This window comes from Falco cherrug, chromosome 3, assembly GCF_023634085.1.
Source record: "Falco cherrug isolate bFalChe1 chromosome 3, bFalChe1.pri, whole genome shotgun sequence".
Taxonomy (NCBI): Eukaryota; Metazoa; Chordata; class Aves; order Falconiformes; family Falconidae; genus Falco; species Falco cherrug.
In genome coordinates this window covers 72098072-72117920 of record NC_073699.1, presented here as the reverse complement: position 1 = coordinate 72117920, position 19849 = coordinate 72098072, and the positions used below count along the sequence as shown (strand labels likewise).

Genomic DNA, 19849 nt, shown 5'->3' with positions numbered 1-19849 from the left:
ATTACAAGCATAGAACAATTTTCTGACCACTGTCCCTCTTTGATTATGGTTTTTATGTTCTCTTTCCCAGGTTTCTCTTTTCTATTGAACACTAGTTCCTTTGGATTAATTTTCCCTGAGTGAATTCATACGGATTTGCTAGGTCATTTTTTCCAGATATAAAATTGGATTAAAAAAAACCGTAACAACTCTGTATGCCACTGGTCTGTTCTCTGTCCTCACAATGTTTATAACAGCTCCCAACTTAGTACCATCCTTTAATTTAAAAAGCCACAAACAAGCCATTTCTGCTCTTCTATCCTCTTTCATCACAACAAAGACTGAAACACTGAGATGGATATTTTTGTTTGCTTTTTTTTGGTGACTTCCTACCAAAGTTTTTGTTTTACAGATTCTGCCTTATTTCTCCACAACTACAAGGAAGTAGATTGTGACGTCCATGAAGGAGGCTGCAGCTCCTGCTCTTACCCAAACATTAGCACCTATTCCTCACCCAGTTATTTCCATGGATCGACCCTCCTCCACTCCACCCTTCTGAAGCTCCAGCCTGCTCTCGTCTTAAAATGGCACGTAGTTTCCTTCCTTTACTATAAACAATGTTTTCTGTAACCTTAGTTTCATGATGTAAACACTTAAAAATAAGAATGATGGGAACACCAACTATGTGTTCAATTAGGCAATTTGGGGATTAAATTAAACAAAATCTCTCAAAACATGGAACATTTCAGAGTAACGAAGTCTGGCTTTACTCGTTTTCCTTTCATCCCATCCTTTAAAAGAAAGGGATGATGAATCTTAGAGACTCTGGCAGAAGAGCAGTAAAGGCAGCTGAAGACAGCTTATTGCTTGTGAATCCAAGAGAAATGAAAGTAGAGCTCAGAGGAAGAGGACCTTACACTCAGGTATGTGTTCAAAGGGAAAGAGAGGCACTCTGTACACTGCAGGATGCTGGAGGCTGGGCAGCCAGCTGCCACAGTTGACATGGGAGGCTCCTGCTATCAGTAATATCACCATCTGTAATCTGATGTCAGCTTGTAAAATGCCCCGCAGTCTGCCAAAGCCTCCTCAAATTGGCATTTCTTTTATACCAAGATATATTTTCTAAGCAAGAAGCCAAGCAACAGATACTATTCTGCAGTCAAAACCAAAAAAAATATAGGCCTCCCTTGTATACACTGTGCATAATAAGGAACAGTAACAGGCAGGAGTAGTAAAGGAAAAATAACGTTCATAAAACCATACTTCTGTTTATTTCTGCAGTCCACCTATAAGTTTTGGTCAATTATACTCCTTCAAATAGGCTTTCTTCTTTTTTTTAAATAAATGCAGAGAGAATTTTAATTGTTAAATCCCTAACCTGGATTTTGCTCTTGTGAACTCTTCAGCAACAGAAGAAACTAAAACTGTCTGCAAATTTGGAAGAATTTTTATTATGTACATCTGAACATGCACATTTGGCTTTCATTGTGCCGTGTGCCAGACAGCTACAAAACCAAAGCATAGCCTAGCACAGCCTTAGTCAACACTTCAAACTCTGGGTCTCACTTATCCTGAAAGACAGTGACCTTTTTGGCCTTCCAAGCAAGCCCTTGTATGTCCCCTTGGCATACAGCAAATACAGGTAATACAGTAGCTGCTTGACTTCCACATCACATTTAAACAGGCATTGTGAACATGCACGACGATAGCTTCAAAAAGGGAGTTCAAAGTATCTACAGGTACTACACCTGTCCCCAGCCTCTTTGCTGGTTTAGGGCTTTTGCAGTCATGTTTCCCTGTTTCCTAGAGCCTGCTGAGGAAGGGCAGGAGTTATCCCATTATTTGCTGAAAAACACGCAAACAGCATAGGAAGAAATGCACAAAATTTCCCATGCAACATCCCGTGCACAAAATAAGTTTAATAGAACTTTTTTTTTTCTTTCTCTACCAATATGACTTCTTAATTTCACTTTAGGTTTAGTACAAAGCAGCAATAAAGAGACCTACCTTGGAAGAAACTTTTGACTCTGAGATAGCTGACACTAAGGCGCAAGATGGAAAGTTTGTCCAACTTCGATATGATGTCAGGTGGAAAAGGCAGGAGGCTGGCCAGGTGGTCCAGCTCCGCATTCAGACGGTCCCTGTGTCTCTTCGAAGGATTTGATTTTTCATTCCCAACTGCAGGCCTTCTGTGGTGGAGAACACATTTTCAATTACCTGTTTTACCTCCAGACAGTACAACTGCAGACTGAGGTGCTATGTGAAATTACTTTATAACAGTCATATTTAACCTAGCTTCTATGAAAACCCTTAAAGTTTCTGTTCCTTGTCAAAAAGAGATTTATTGTCCTGTAGTATTACCCATAGTGCAAAGACATGGACATCAGCCTCTCTTTTCACATCTGCCCAGTGAAAAACAGATGAAGAACTGAGATCTCTTACTCAGAACACTCTCACCTTAGGGAAATGGGTACTATCTTCATGTTCTAGTCAATACCAGGAAACACAATTTCTCATCTATGTTGTACAAGTTAGGGTCAGAACAACAGAGGAGAATTACCGTGACTAATGCATGAACCCATTCAATACCCACTGTGTTAATTCAAAGCATCTTAGTTCCCTCCATTCAAAGACTCAGTTAACCTGTGGGTTAGGAGATAATTAAGAAAAGATCCTGTCTTTCTATATGATTTTAAAAAGTATGGGAACCAGGGTGAAGAGATGTTCTTTCCTCAAGTTCAGAAGTCCTGTGAACATTCTAATATTTTCCTGCCTACACTAGTAATAACAAGGATAATTTGGTTTCTGTCTTAAGAACATTGATATTCCTCCCAAAACATTCCTCCTGAGGCACCTTCTCCAGAATAAGAGACATTGAGACAAATCAAGGACGAAAAGATGGAAAAATACTCAAGAATGGGAAATGGTAGGCAAGGGAAATATGGGCGTGCTAACAGTTTCCACTTTTCCCTCATTAAGGCAAGGATCATAAACTTATGTAGCTTAGCTAGTGCTCCAGTGAAGAATCTGGGTAAAAATAAGTATTGGTAGCACTTTACTACTACATTTCCAGGCTCCACATATTTACTGTATTTTTCAGTCATAATTTTAATTTTTGAGCATTAGTATTTCACAAGGTGGTTAAAGGGTTAAATTACAACATTTACATGTCCCCTTCCTAAAAGTGCAATATTAATTTATCATTGTAAGTGTTATTAAAAAAAAATCCTGTGCTTTAGGAATTAGTTTTAAAAAGATCAATGTTTTGTACATTAGGTTTGAAAAATTCATTGCTACTTTTGAGAGCCTCACTTCATTTTAACAGGACAAAATTATGGACAGAATGAATGAAAAAACGTTTGAGGCAGGTATCAGTGAAAAAACATAATATCTGCTTTTTCACTCAGAATTACCAATACATGGCCCTTCAATAACACAATGAGTTGCTTTCGAAGACATGGGGGAGGTTTTGTTGATTTGGATCAATAAATAACTTTCCCCTATTAGAGAGAACAAATATGGAACAAATAACGTAATCAACGAAGAAGGAATACTCTTCACTTTTCCAGAGTTAACTGTTTTTCAAAAAAGGGCGTACATATTGGGCACTAATTCCTTGAAGAAAACTGTGAAGCTCAGCCATCCTCACTGCGGCAGCAAAAGGGTATGTGACCTGTGGAGAGGAGTAATTTTATGGGAACATAGTCTGTAGTTGAGCAGAAGCTATAGAACATAAGCTTTTACTAATTGCTCTTTACATCTGACAAACCAGCTGAAGCAAGGAAGCAATTCGTGACAGAAAAAAAAATAATTCCCATGAGGAAAGTTAGACTGATGAGTTCAAGGGGTAAAAAACTGTCAATACCAACATGGAAGAGAAATAGAAATTGCTCAAGCCTATTTACTACACAAAATAGTGACTGTTGTGTACCAGAACGGAATGGTTTGAGGCAGTTATGGGGACTGCATTTGTACTGAGCACAAGGAACAATTTTCTGGAGATTGCAGGGAACGGTGTAAAAAGACTACAAGAGAAAGTTCAGAACAGAGTCTTCCTGAAAATTCAAGGAAATGATTCAGTAAGGGAGTGAATCCAAACAAACAGGGGTTTGATGTAAATGGTAATTAGGTGCCAAGTGGATGCAATTTAAAACAATGCAAGTTCCATGGAAAGGCTAGCTTAGCTATCCATAAACAGAAAAGGGCAGGCAAGGAAAATCTTCCATGGGCTGTTGTGAGGCAAATGGCGATTTTAGCCCTTATTTTGAGCTGAAAGTGGATGGTGCTTGTTGTGTTTGTGTTAAACTCTGGATTCTCAATCTGTGTAAACTAGGTCGGAACACAGACGCAGCACTCACTCTATTATACCTTTTACCCTGCTTTTCATACAACACTTACTACAGAAAAGTAGCAATTAATGAAGTTGGCATTTCCTTCTTTGCATCATTAAACAGTCCAAATTCTGCTCAGCAGTAACAAGTATTTGCACTTGTACAAGATGCTTACCACCAGTCCCCATTCAGCAGGAACTGAGTGTGGGAGCTAGTGCAGAGAATATTTTCTGTTTCGGTAGAACGTAAGGCATTGAGCCATTTGCACGGTAATGATTCAGTGTGCCCATGACACACAGACCACCACTAGTGTAAACCAGTTTGGTGAGCTTGCAGAGGAATTTCCTGCAGCTACTGCTCCGCCGGCTGTTCACTACCCTCTGTGGGAGCCCTACCCTGTTAACAAAAAGTTCACTCTGAGTAAGTTTTTAAAGTATGCTGAAGTGTTCAACCAGCAGATGACCTAACCTGAGAAAAATCTAATCATTTATTATGATGGCAAGCTTTCAGTAAGAAGAGAAGAAAGAGACCATGAGATGCAACAGATAGGATAAATGCAACATAACAGCAAAATGATGATGATGACCTTACTGACCAGCACCCATAGCCACCGAGCTGTGCTTGGGAATTGCACAGGTACCCTGGCAGAGCTGAGCTCCAGTGCCCGCTGTATATGTGCAGATGTTCACCATCTCCCACAAACCAAAAGGACTGAACAAGAGAAAGCTGTTTGAGAGAAAGGGGGCCTTTGCCTCCTTCTACCTCTTCTGGGTCTTCGCCGCAAGGAAAGGTGAAAACAGAACTAACAGTCAAGAAGACATCACACCAGCAGAGCAGATGAGAGGTGGGATAGTGTGATACCAAGCAGGAGAAAGGGCTGTGCCACAGAGGGCCTTGAAGTGAGAACTAGGAATCAGGAGAGAGCTGCACCTCCTGAGGTCTCTGTTTACCCTGGCACTGGTACAGTTCTGGCTGAAGTGGGCAGTTTGAAGCAGTTACAGACACACTCAGAGCTAGGGCAGCTGTAGCTTGCCTGTAAAGAGCTGTAAAACATTACAAGAAATGTTTTGTGGAGGGAGAGAGTTTTATAAGATGCCAGGGTTTCAGACAAAGAAGTGGCTGAAGCTCTCAAACGGTAATTCTATTGAAGCATTGCCTCAGCGTTTCTAGTATAAGTATTCATTTTAGCACAGTGATATTAGTTTGAGGTTAAAAACAAGACCTCTTTAGCTTTCAGATGCTTGAATTGCCAGTAAAATGTTAGATTTCCACAGGAAACAAACACTTGGTAGAAAACATTTCCTTTAGTCAAAACTCAGGTTCTCTGGCTGAAAAGCATATCTGATGGAAATTTTTCCATCTGTCCAAGCTCCAGGTGTTTGAATTGAGTCCATAAAAGCTAAAATTCTTTGGTGTAGACCACATCTAATGGGACTTGTTTGGAAGCTTTCTGGGGCAAAAGGAGAACAGCTTGAGGGATTTATTTACATGCATGTATAAAAGTAGAACTTGAACCCAATGTATTGTTTGAAGAACGGCAACCTAATGAAGATAGACTCTCCTAGTTCTGCATAGAGAAGACTACCGAAACATATTAGCTCCTCACAGTAAAACAAGTTTTCTACATATTCTTCCATGGTCTTGTGGATATCTGCATTCTTCCATGGAGCTTTTCCATAGATTTTCATCACTGTTCTGTAGAACTACCTCAGAATAGAATTTCTGTGTCTGGAAAACCATGAACATAACGAGCAATATTATTCTGCGATATCCTGGATTAAAAGCCAGCTGCAGGTTCACCACCTGGCTTGACAGCCTGATGACAAAAATCTGACAGAAAGGCAGAGAGCTGGCTTCCTGGCATGTACGGAGTATGGGTAGATGTGAACATCCCAGTTGCCCTCTGCAGAGGGCAAAGGTGCAACTCTCTCCTTTAAATCCTGACCTTCAAAAGGACTAATTCATGAATTCCTACAAAAATTCAAGTATCCTGCTCAGGCTGGCACCTGAGCTGACTTTTTCCTGTGTCAAAAGAAAGTTAAAATCTAGAGGCTATTAAAGTTAAGAAGAGAGGAATCCTCACTAGAACTGGCCAAAGAATTCCCATCAACATTTTTCGGGTGAAAAATTAGGTTTTCTCAACTGAATAAATAGCCCACCCAGAACAGGTGGGGGGCATCTACCATGATTTATTATCAGAATGACAGGAGAAAAAGTAGAGCAAGGCTGTGGAGGAAAATGCACTGTGCTATCAAACAAGAAAAAAAGCTGTAACAAAAATGGTACGACAGATCAAAATCACAGTTAAATATACTGTTTAGTTAATAGGCTTTGTCTACCCTTCTAAATTCAAGATAAATGATTTGAGGCAACATAATAGCAAGGATACCTCAGAGTCCTGAAATGTAAGTTCTGTAGGACTGAAGGATAGACCATGAAAGGAGCTCTGTCAGCCCGTCTGTCTTGGACATTTGGAGCCTCTTTAGATGAGAGTTAGGAAGTCCCCGAGTGAGGGAATGAGCACAGGAAAGGCTTACCAGAGACCAAGCCCACAAACAGATAAGGTTTGAGGAAGAGACCAGTGTTGCTAAGAACTGAGAAATCATCCTCAGCAAGCAGTAAGTAACTAACCACAGAAAATAGAGGCTGTCTTCAGTGGGGGAGCTCAGTGTTCTAATAATCCAAATGATTCCCTTTAACCAAAACAAGGTTTCTTGATCAAAATTGTCTATGTCCTGGCTGGATAAGCTTATGCACAGGAACCTGTACTGCAATCTCACAGCAAAGCTAATTTCAAGGTAGGATTAGCTGCAGTGCCTCCCAAGGTCAAAGTAAGGGAGAATTTGGTTCTGAACTGATTTGAAGGCAGAACTCCAGAAGGGCTAACAGGGACAGTTCCATCCTTTGTTAGCAAGTAGTTTTCTTAACCATTGCATTTATGTAGAAGTCATGTTTGAGAGTTCTAGCTAGCACATATGTTCCTCAAAGTAACTGCAACTCTCGCTTCTTTCTCAAAAAAGTTACAAGCCATAAACAGTTCTGCACAGAGGTAATTTCATGTACTGGAGCGGTTCCATACCTCATGCAGTTTTAAAGTTAAACGCTCACATCCCTTACCTGCACAGTAATGCAGAAATGTTACATACGTTTTGGATTTAACACTTGAGGTTTTGCAGGAAGAACAATTTTCTTATGTCATTATTTTTGTCTATTGAAATCATCACCTATGATGTATTTCACACTAAAAGAAATATTTTAAGTGGGAACAAGTGGTTCATGTGCAAATATTCTCCAAAGTCCAAACAAAATCAACAGATTTCACTCAGAGAAACTCCCTTTTGACTTTAGACCAATATATACAATTTTAAGCCAAGTGGGTTATTTTTAGAAGTTCTGAACAACTGAAAATAGGGAAATCTATTTTAGTTACCTTCTCATCCTTAAATTGTCTGTGAAGGCCACCAGTGCTAGTTCATAATTTTAACACAGTAAAAATGTGTTTCATAACCATATAATCAAGTGTAACACAGAATATGTGGGATGATTATATTCAAAAGCTTCATTTCACAGCGTGGTTTATAGCATCTGGAAAACATTTTATATTTGAGTGATAGCAACCTTTTCCCCCTCCCATTTCAACATCTCCCTTCCATTTCAAGGATCTTGTAGTAACAAATTCCCATTGCTCTTTTTCATTTTCTGCTTTGCCTTCACACATACAATTCCTTTCTCCCACTTTTCTCCTAATGAAAGTGATCCCATAGTAAATAGTGGTTTGAAAATGATGCGTTCTTTCTGCAGAAAGTGAGTCACCAGCCTGCTTTTCAGTTGGCTGAACTGACCCACTTTCCAGGCTCGCACATGTTGGACTTTGCGATGCCCCAAGCAAGGCTAAGCCAAGGAACAGGGAAGAGGGGAGCACCATGCCAGCGCACTGGTGCCACTCAACACACAGCTTCTCAAAAGGCTCCTTGACCAGGTGGCAGGGAACAGAGGCACAGAGGTGGCAGCCACCCCTCTGGCCTGTTGCCCAGCTGACATTTAGTCCACCACGATCTTCTGCCTGAGAAAAAGCGCTGTCCTCCGCTTCTCACAGCGGCACACCCTGCAGTACACCATGCTACACACCACAGCCACCAGTGGGCTCCTCCTGGGACACCTAGAGATGGTTAAGGATGGGTTGACCCATGCTCAGCATCCTTCCTACAGCTGGTCTTGAAGAGTGAGCCCCGCAGCCAGGGGTTTCTCACTGCAGAGAAAGAGATTAGGTCTCTCCTGTGTCAGTGGTCCACGGAAGGAAGGGAGTCTTTCTTGTACCTCATTTGTAGCACATTCAGAGGGAGACGCCTCCTAATGAATATGATACTTAACTGTTTCTGAATGGGTTTCCTCCTTTTCCTCCCAGCATATAGGCATTCCCCTGGAGGAATCATTGTTTTGATGCTGAAAAACAAAAGGAATAGGTTTCTTAGTTTAGAGGGTTCTGTGTGTCATACAGCTGCTCAAGATGACAGCACCAAGAAAGTTCAACTGAAGAAAACGTTCTTGGAGCGTCACATTCAACAACACTAAAAAGCACGGTGGCATTAGTTAATATAGAAGCTGAAAGCTTACTCTAATTTCCTACCTTAATATTATTAGTATATTGATGTTTATATTCAATTTTCATTTTTTCAAATTAAGCCTACTATACAATACACGGTATAAAAATGGGTATAAAATACATCCTGTTAGCTGGAATCCAAAATACTTTTTTCCTTGTATATTCACTTTTAAATTCAGCTAAGCAAATAAGAATGAATAATACTACCCATCATCTTCTGCAGGGAGGATTTCACAGCTTTAATACACAGGAATATTGTCTTCCATTACTGACACTGTGATAAGTAGGATGCAATTATTTAAATCTGCATTTTTCCAGGTCCTCAAATCCCAATTTTCAAAGGCTGAAGGGTATAACTGCTGGCAACTCACACAGTATTGTGGCTAGCACTAGGACCTAATGCAGGTGACAATTTTCAGACAAAATTTCACCTTATTATTGCTCTATTTAAGCAAGTTAGCCTTAGAGACATTGCAAGCTCTGAAACAAGTCTTTGCATTCGGCCTGTTTAAATTTTCTGGAGAGTAGCTGAATATTGAAGTCTCTTGCTTTTCTGTCTAAAAGAGTATTTTAGTCCTGCTGTGTGCTGTTGAGTGGTGGGTGCACCCTGCCCAAGAGGTTACTCTATCTTAAGAGTATTCGCTGCTTTGTGCAAGATCATAAAATTAAGGGAAACTTCTATGTCACTGAATCAAATCCCATGCTACTAAAGACACATACATCATCTAATACAAATCATAAACTTGGTGAACTTGATTTAAAAACTTTAGAGGAGCTTTGCTTTTCATTGAAAGACAGATTTCTGATAACTAGAAACCTTTTACTTTCCAGCTTAAAATTGTTCATGGTCATTTTATGCTCATTTGTTCTTCTGCCAACATTGTCTTTTAGTTTAAATAGCTCTTCCTCCTCCATTGTGTTTACTCATTGGCATATTTTTAAATAGCTGTCATATCTTCGGTCAGCCTTCATTTTTCTATTCTAGGACAACCCAAACTCTTTTATTCCCTTCTCATGTTACAAACTCTATTCTTCCTCTCACCTTAAGAACCTTTATTTTCTCACGTCAGTCAATCTGTCTAAAGCATGGATAAACATAGTAATGCACAGCATACCAAGTAAAATCTAAAAGTATTTCATACATGCAGATATATATACATATTTATTGAAAAGACTAATTCTTTATGGGAATTATTTCACTTGATTCTTGTTTGACTGAATTTTCCTTTTTCATAACTATTACCAAATTCACAATTCACAGTCATCCTGTGGTCACCTAATACACAGTTCTCTGTTTTCATGTATAACTTCCAATGCACAGTTTATGGAGGAAATTAACTTTTTAGTGCCAAAGTGCCTAACCATCTCATTCATACAGTTAATCTCCAGTTCATTTTTGTTACGTGAGAATTGTATCTTCTTCTCTATTGATGGCACAAGCATCTAAATTTATCAGTATGCTTCTGGTTTTGCATGAAATTTCTTAGTAAAAATATGATTGTCTCCAAACTGATAGTTGAGGAACTCTGCATGCAGTTTCCTCCCTGATCAGTCATTTTTCTTTCAGCACATGCTGTTGACCCAGTTCCTTCCCCTAACCCTTTTAATTCTTTACTAGTCCTCAGCAGCACAGCAGCCTTCACTAAACTGAGATAGATTAGGTCCACTGTATTTCCCTCATCTGGAAAATCAGTTATCGTATCAATAGAAAGCTATCAGGTTACTTTGTCAAAATCATCTCCATTTTTACTCCATTACACAACTAACCACAGCCATTAATGGTTCCTTCCTTGAGAATTCTTTTAAAAATGATGCATAGTACAGAGAGCAGACAAATAGGTCAGTAGTCGCCTTCTCTCAATTGTAGCTGATAGTGGAAACACCAGTCATTCTCCATTGGTGCAGCATCAGGTATAAAGTTCTTCCAGAAATAAACAAAACCATTTTTTTCACTATTACTAGGATGATTTCATATGACATCAGATGGGTGAACTGTCTGGCTAAAGTCTATGAGGGATATGACACAGTGCAATAACTACCACTCCAGGTTAAGAAAGTTTGTGTATCCCACAGCCTTCACTTAAAGCCTTCTTGCCACCTTCAAAGACCTTGTCAGGTTAGTCTAGTCTACAAGCTCATTTTTTTGCAACAGTCCGAGAGTTTTTAAGATTTCATCTACCCTGGGTGGGTTTTCTGCTGCAGGGGGAAGCTGAAGTGGTGTGAAGATGATAAAAGAATTGCTGAAGTTTCTTGTGAGACCTTACATTAAAAGGTATTTTCTTTATATTTATGGCGGGTTGATTCTGGCTGGATGCGAGGTGCCCACCAAGCTGCTCTACCATTCCCCCCTCTTTGACTGGACACGGTAGAGAAAATATAATGAAAGGCTTGTGGGTCGAGATGGGGGCAGGAGATCACTCAGCAGCTGCCATCACAGGAAGAACAGACCGGACTTGGGAAAGTCTAAATTATTACCCATCAAATCAGAATAGGATAATGAGAAACAAAACCAAATCTTAAAGACACCTTCCCCCCACTCCTCCCTTCTTCCCAGGCTTAACTTTACCTGTGAATTCTCTACCTCCTCCCCTGCTGTGGCACAGAGGGACAGGGAATGGGGGCTGCAGTCAGTCCATCACGCACTGACCCCTCCTCACACTCTTCCCCTGCTCCAGCACGGGTCCCTCCCACGGGGTGCAGCCCTTCAGGAACAGAGTACTCCACCACAGGTCTCCTGTGGGTCCACAGCTCCTACCAGGAGCCTGCTCCAGCACAGGCTTCCCAGGGGTCGCAGCCTCCCTTGGGCATCCCCCTGCTCCCATGTGGGGTCCTCCATGGGCTGCAGTGATATCTGCTCCACCACTAACCCCCACGGGCTGCGGGGGGACAGCCTGCCTCACCAGGGTCTTCACCTGGGGCTGCAGGGGAATCTCTGCTCCTGTGCCTGGAGCATCTCCTCCCCCTTCTGCACTGACCTGGGTGTCTGCAGAGTTGTTTCTCACATACTCTCACTCCTCTCTTGAGTTGCAGTTGCTGCAGCAATTTCCCACCCACCCACCCACCCTTGTTAAATACGTTACCCCAGAGGCACTACCACCTCACCAATGGGGCTCAGCCTTGGCCAGCAGTACATCTGCCTTGGAGCTGGCTGACATTGGCTCCCTTGGGCATGGGGGAAGCTTCTAGAAGCTTCTCAGAGAAGCCACCCCTGCAGCCCCTACCCCACCCCCAAAACTTCACCACACAAACCCAATACAATACTGTAATACTTGTGTTCTGAGTCCTTCCCATCCATAATATGAATCCATGACTCATAGTTCATGTTTCAGAACTGTGTCACATGCTAGACTTCCCTTCTCTTGTCTTCATGAGCAAAATTACAAGGAGGAAAAAGACTTGGACAGCATAATTCAACAGAAAACTGGAAGTTAAGAGTTCATTCAATTTCCCAGAAGGACCACTTTGTTTTAAAACTCATTCTGGTTCAATTGATGAATATGTGACAGCAAATAGAAATAAATAAAAAGGCCTCAGTATTCAAACAACTGAAAACCAGGAAATAAACAGAAAACAATACGAGCTAGAATTTATGACGTGTAAAATGCTGGTTGAGAAAGATAAAGGCCCAAAGGAAAATTCACAAGTTGCAGCGCTAAAGAGAAAAGATAGTATGCTTTTTAGAACATTATGAACAAAAGTCTAAAAAATGTGTACAGTGCTTATTAGATAGAGATGGCTGTACATCAGAACTCTGTAAAATTTAAGAGCGTTGAACAGATTTATTTCTATTCTCTGAAAAGAAAGAGAATCATGCACTTGCATCAAGTAAGAATAAACCGTGCACTCTTCAGGCTTTCTACAGGAACTTTCTACAGAATTAGGACAAGGGGTTACCACAGCAACATGGTATGAAGCACTGCCTCAGCAACTGCACACCAGCACCCCAGATCTGCGTGCAGCCAAGAGGTGCTTCTGCTGCTACCGCTAATGCCAATAATGGCATGCAGATAAAATGAGTTTGAGAATGAATGTACAGGTGTAGAGGAATGAAGGCAGTGGGTTGATTAGCATTGTTAATATAGGGTTTGTCTCTCTGTCCACTTCTGATTGCTCTAGAAAATCCATGATCAATCTCCATGTTGTTAACGAGGCTGTAAGAATTTTGTCTCCCCTCAAGGCAGCCTCAAAAAATACCTTTCCAATGCTTTGCCATTTCTGAATGCTGAAAACCTTTTTCACTGTAACTGGCAAATCATACTTTTACACCATACCAGCAGAATTCTTACTGCCATTTTATCATATTTTACCCCTTTTTTCAGATATATCCATAAGCATTGCAAATACAGAATTTGTCTCCCTGTCCACTTTTAATTGTTCTAGTAAGTCTAAGACTAATCTCCATGTTGTTAGCAATGTTGTTGCAATTTTATCCCCCCTTGAGGCAGCCTCAATAAGTATTTTTCCAGCATTTTGCTATGTCTGAACACTAGAGACATTTTTCAGCGTAACTAACACATCATTTACTTTGCACCATCCTAGCAAAGTTTTTATTGCCTTCTTGTTATACTTTATGCTTCTTTTTTCAAATAGATCTATAAGCATTATTAACATAGAATTTTCTTCTTCTGCACCCATATCAATTAGGCCCCATCTACACTAGGCACCAAAAGTTGCCATTTGAGGTAAGATGACAACAAATATTTCAATACGCCCATATTGATTAGTCATCAACAGCTCACCTCTCACAGCATCTGTTATGGGCCACAGGTTCTCCCACTTGTCTCAGCTATGTTGGGCACCAGTTGTTTTAGCACAAACTAATAGGCTACAACAAAGTTTTTACCATCAGTCAGATTCAACTGCCTGGACTATTTCTCCTTCCTCCAGAGGCAAGACCACACTACCCCACCTATCCCCCCAGTCCTCAGAGCTATTTAACCACTTTGCAGGAACGAGCTACAGCCGCACATCATCTATGTCAATCAACCCACTGCCTACGTAGCAAGGCCACAGCTGCATGTTATCAATGCCGATCAACCCACTGCCTTCATTCCTCTGCATAGGGGAATAAAGACAAAATCAGAAGAACCATAGCTAATGGTCCTAAAAATATGGTTGAAAATAGCACTTGAAATTGTTGAGCTGCACAGAACCATACCCCAAGAAAGCATTTCTTTTAGAAATTGGCGAAGAGCACACATTCATGGTCCCATCTGGACTGTGCCCTCTTCTGATCATCTGTGAGTTCTGCTTTGCACCGCTGGGGCAGAACAGCCCGTCACCACTGCGGCAGGAGGCTGGGGGCTCCTGCCCCTGCCAGCCCACCAGCCTCACGTGGGAATGGGAAACAGGAAGAAAATGGGGGGGATGGCACTCAGCTGCTCAGAACAGTTGTGCTCTTTCTCTCTGTAACATGAATGAGAGTCCTCACATGCTCTCTCCGTCTTTGAGTGAGGACAAAGATAAACCTAAAAGCAGCAACCTTCCACCCCTCCAGCAGCAGAAGAGGGGGCTTACAAGGCTGAGGAACTGCAGGAGGAGGAGAACTGGGACTGAAAGGAACAGAATTACTGGGAAAGGGCAGATGTGGACCATGATCATTCACTTTCTTATGTCAGACGCTTTTAATCACTGCTGACATTAAGTCGTAAGGAATCTCTGAACACTGGGGAAATCCAAGCGACTGAAAGACAGCTGCTATATGACAATCTTCAGAGAAGGGAAACATAATGGTCCAGCTAACCACTGGATGGCAAGACTGACATCCATCCCAAGCAAAATACCAGAAAAGCTGATCAGAAAGATGAATTACATCACTTAGCAGCGTTCTATGGAATATCATGCTCTTTGGAGTGAAACTAGCTCACTGAGAAGTTACCACCTTTAGCTGGAATTCGCTTGTATTAGTAATTCATTTAACTTAGCAGCACAACATTCTGATTTTAAAAAGCCACAACGAAATATGGTAGTGCAGAGCTTCTGTAAGTAAAGAACTTGTCAAGTGATGATAAAAAAAAAAGAGTAATTCTAGAAAAATCACTGCTAAATATAAAGGTTTTTATAAAGATCTTGACAGGCAACAAGGTTCAATACAAAGCCATTGGTGATAACATTTGCAAAGTTATAAAAATTTAGAAGACTGGTAAATAATGCTGAAGACAGTGAAATGGAGCAATCTGGAGTGCCCTGTAGGCTGATTCTGTTTATCCACAATGCATTTTAATACAGCCAAATGCAAACACTGGCATCTCAGAATATGGTATGCAAGTCATTGCTACTGAATAGGGACTGCATCCTGAAATGCCAGTGATTCTTGAAAGGAACTAGGGATCAGAGTGAAAAATGAATACAATTCATCCCCTGAGCTCCCAGGAAGGAGCTGCTGCAAAGGCAGCTAATGCAGTTGCTGACCTAAGTGAAGTGATTTTACCTCTGTTTACAGATACGATGAGACTGATGCTTGGAACAGTGTGTACAGTTCCCATGTAAGTGTTTTTCAAATGACAGAAATTGGAAAGGGTGAGGAAAGAAGCTAGAAGAAATACTTGCAGGCTGAAGAAACTGCTTTGCATAGAAAAAAGAATTTGGTGACTTGAGTAAAGCGAAGTACTTTCATGGGGAAGATACGGGTGCTGAATTATTTTCATCTGAAACATAGCAAGCACTTAGTGAAGCTGAAGCCAGATACATCCAAGTAAGAAATAAGGCATTGATCTCTAACATCATGAGCATTTAAACAGTGGGGCAAGCTACAAAGGATTTAATGGATTCTTTGTCTTGAAATGACTGTTAGATGTCTTTCTGTAATGTACACTTCACCCTAACAGAAGTTAGGCTTAAATTAAATAGAAGCAGTTGGGCTGAACACAGACATACTCATAAAAGAAAGTTTGGTAGCTTTGGTAGCTGTAGGAGGTCAAATTATATTATCTGATCATCTCCCCTTTCATTAAATTTTATTAATAATTTCCTTCCCGAATGTGGTCACATACCATGCATTCAATGCCAGAACTACCTAAAAGGGCTGTGCAAACCACAGCTTCAAAGCAGTGCAGGATTCGAAGAGGCAGCCTGGGAGTAAGGAAGTTGCGTTCCCATTCCCATCCCCACCACACCACACAACTGTGGCACAGCTTCAACAGGAAAGCCAGCAGGGGATGGTGCTGGAGTACAGCTTGGCTTTTCACAGGGTTGCCTTTCTACCTTGGGAGGAGCAACTCTGGAAAAAGACTTCCACTCGCAATGGCTAATCATCAAAATCGAAATCTACCTTCCTGCTGTCACTAAATTAATTGTGATTAGCACGTTTCTGCCAAATGCTTTGCCTCTGATGAACGGCCACGTTTTAGAGAAAATATGATAACGGCTTTGGATATATCTTTGCAAACAGCATGCAGTACTCTTTCCAGCTGAAGCAGCCCCACTTCAATAAAAAAAAAACAGAGCAGAGAGTCACAAAAATGATTAAAGCTTGAGAAAACGAGCCCCACAGTAAGAGTCCAGGAGCTCAAACTGTCTGGGTTATCAAGGAGAACAGCAACAGAGAATTTCCTCACAGTAAGTAACTACATGATGTAAGAAACAAACATTTCGTGACAGAGATCAAGCTAATTCTAGCAAGATCCAATTTACAGAATTTGAGGCTAATTAAATTCAAATTACAAATAAATGAGGATATCTATTAAAATAATTTACCTAGGACTATAGAGGCCTCTTCATCACTGAGCCTTTTTTTTAATCAAGATTTTTTTTTTCTGAAGAAAACTATCAGACCTCTGTGGCGCAGAATTTTTCTAAGGATATCTGATGGTCCATGTTTTACATGAGATCAAAACAAGACCATGGTGGCTCCTTCTGGCCCTATAACTTACTTTTCTGCCTCAATCTTCTCTCCAGTGAAAAAGGAAGAAGGTTAATTCACAAACCCGAAGAGTTGCCAGAAATATTAATTGACTAATAAAAAGGCATATAGCACTTGACTTACAAAGGGTGTTCTGCAAGTACTGGGAATCATATGTTGGGTTCCAGCACAGCTAAGGTTGTCTGACATAGCATATATATATAAACTTTCTTTAGTTTCCTTTAAAGAAAATATGTACAAGTTTTGCTACATTCAGAGCTTCCGAACCAAAAAACAGTTTGCATGTGCTCAGGAGACTTGTGGTGGTCTGACAGTTATCTATAGTTTCTGCCTGAGCTGAGCACACGTCATCCCCTTCATTCCTCCTACAGGCATCTGCACTACACATATGCATCCCCATGCGCTTTACATGCCTCCCCTCAGAGCAGCAAAGGCAGAGCCAGACTTTCCCTCTCGCTGTTCCTCCCCATCCTGGTGTGCTCTCCCTGCTCCAGCCGCTGCGCCCAGAAGCAAAGGACTCCAAACACCAGGCATGGGATGAGGAGTCGGCATGGGAAGGGCTGGGAGGCAGACGAGGCGAGGCAGGGAGGGGACAGAAGCAGGCTGCTTGTGGTCCTGAATCTCAGCATCCCTAAAACCTGCAGACAGACGCTGTGCCTCATAACACTCAGAAAGGGACGACTGCTTTTGAATTATCACTAGGACTTCAAAGTAACCGTCAAAAATCCAGGATTTTTGCCAGAAATCGGGTGGCCTGCGCCTCCCAGCTGGAGTCTCCCACCCAGGTCTCCTGCGTGCTCCTTTGCCATCACTGCTTGCGTTCGAGGGAGAAGTGTGAGCAGATGGAGGCAGACCCTGCCCAGCTCACGGAGCTTTGGGGAGGAATCAGGGCTGTGCTGCGGCTGTAGGAATGAGGGCTGCGTGAGTGTAGGAATGAGGGCTGCGTGAGGCACGGCACGCGATTACAGCCCGTGACATCAGAGGCATCAGCCCTCGTTTTCTGGGAGCCTTGGTCTGATTTCCAATGGTGATGAGCTCTCAGCGCTGCAGCTGAAGGTGCTCAGAACTGCTCTCTGAAGGAACGGACACCAAAGGCTGCACCTGCTGGAAAATCGCCTTCCGAGTGCCTGGCATTGCATAAATGAGAATACATCTTTCAGATTTATCTCTCCTAATAAGACCATACGTCTCAGCAGTATAATAAAGATTAATTGAAAAAGATTAAATTAAGTGGTTTCAATGTACTTAGATATTAGAGTCACAATTATCACAGAACTGTCTGTGACAAAATTAATAGCACCGTGTTTGCATGGGATTTGAACAGTGCGTAGTATGGAACTGGGACCACAAGGTGAATGAGGACAATAGAAACAAAATACGCAATTTCTCGGTTTAGTATGAGATTAAGTTTAGTGCCTGTCCACATAGCTGAGTAATTCACATTTCATCTTTAACTCCCAGGTTTCCTAATTTGCAAGTGCAAGACTCTGAAACATGGCAGCCCTTTGCTACAGGGTGGATACGCAGCTACACTCTTCAGGAATCTTTAGTAGAACAATAAATTCAATCACTATTCTTCCCTCGCAAATGAGTTCATTTGGGGACTAAATTATCTCATCAGCCCTCCTTTCTTTATTTGTTTATATAAGAAAACCTGAAAATAAGTTCAAGGACACTTTTTTTGAGCCTTGAGGATGTAAATAGCTAACTTCTAAAAAAGTTTAGATGGAGGTGGGGTTTTTTTTAAGTCATGTTTTACAAATTAAGCTGGTTTTAGAACTTTTAACATGTGCACTGTGTCACTTCAGAAAGGATACAGACCATAGCATGTAAAAAAAACCCACAGAAAAAATCAGATTGGCCATAAATCTGGTACAATACTTTATAGTTAGTGGAGTGGCATCTCTATACCAAGCTTGACTGTGGTTCTCTACTGTCTTTGCCACAGATCATCTGAGGACAACACGGGGCTGCCGCAGCAGCAGAACTGTCCTTTCCACCGTAAGGTGTGAGCAGTGATGAAAAGTTTGCTACAGCTGGGGCAGTTAAGGTATTGTCTGACCCATATGGATTACATGATGATTAACAAGACATTAAGTCTCACATCGCAATCTTGCCCTCAGTAGAGATATTAGTGTAGCATGTTTCACCTTTAAATTCTCAGGAACATTACATCTTTGAGATCAATATCCCTGTTATTTTCCTGGTACCAGACTAACAGGTCAAAAGAAGTAACTTCTGGAGAATGAAAAGCAGATGCTATGAAAGCCTAAATATCATTTCCATAGCAAATTTGAATAAAACCAGTAAGATAGGTCAATGAAATATTTCTGCCATGAATGTGTAGTGTGGCAGGGCCGTAGTTCAGCTGTCTCCAACCTATAGCTAGTTCAGGTTCTGGGAGCAGCTTCATGCTGGCAAGACAGCTCAGTACAAGCTAACAACTTAAGTATATTTATCTAGTGTGTATTTAACTTTTCAGATAACTTCTGCCCCAATTTAGCTCTGTGCTGATAGTTTATCAGGTTTGCCTAGTTCACTGACTTGTCTACGCTACTCTGCAGTTGCAAGTGAGGGATAAATACCCTTAGATAAAAGAATAACAATTTGTTTTCACAGGACACACATGGCCTTGCATTGGCTGCATTTTGGGTTGGTTTATCCTCACCCCACTGTGTGTTGCTCCACTCCCCTGTTCCACCATAAGGTTGTACATGTTCCAGCACCCATCCACCACCACGATGGGGTGAACTAGACATGTCACTCTGAGTCACAGAACTAGCCACAGGTTGCAAATGCAACTATGAACTACAAAGCTACGCTGGTCCTCCAAACGCTCTTCTAAGTTCACTAGCATTCCTGGTGTTACCCTCCCAACCACCTATGTTTTAATACTCTGCTTGTCATTTCATCAGATGCTGGCTGTCTGGGCTTTGGGACTCTCTTTGGAATACTAGATGAATGATCTTCAGTAAGACTATTTATCACCCTACATCCACCAGGACAAACTAGAAGTGTGGTGCAATTTTGGAGCAAACACTAACAATGTGATGAGAAACTCCGAGTTATACAAAG

General features: G+C 41.4%; 1 protein-coding gene across 3 annotated transcripts in view; it reads right to left on the bottom strand.

Annotated features, from left to right (window-relative positions):
• AHRR (aryl hydrocarbon receptor repressor) overlaps positions 1-19849 on the bottom strand; it is an 89597-nt gene that overhangs the window by 61749 nt on the left and 7999 nt on the right. For all 3 annotated transcript variants that reach the window (XM_055705944.1, XM_055705947.1, XM_055705946.1), the window contains exons 2-3: positions 8682-8753; positions 1987-2168 (exon numbers count right to left, since the gene is read on the bottom strand). In XM_055705944.1, coding sequence (XP_055561919.1) covers positions 1987-2168; positions 8682-8743 — 244 coding nt within the window. In that variant the 5' untranslated portion in view covers positions 8744-8753. The remainder of the gene's footprint in view (positions 1-1986; positions 2169-8681; positions 8754-19849) is intronic.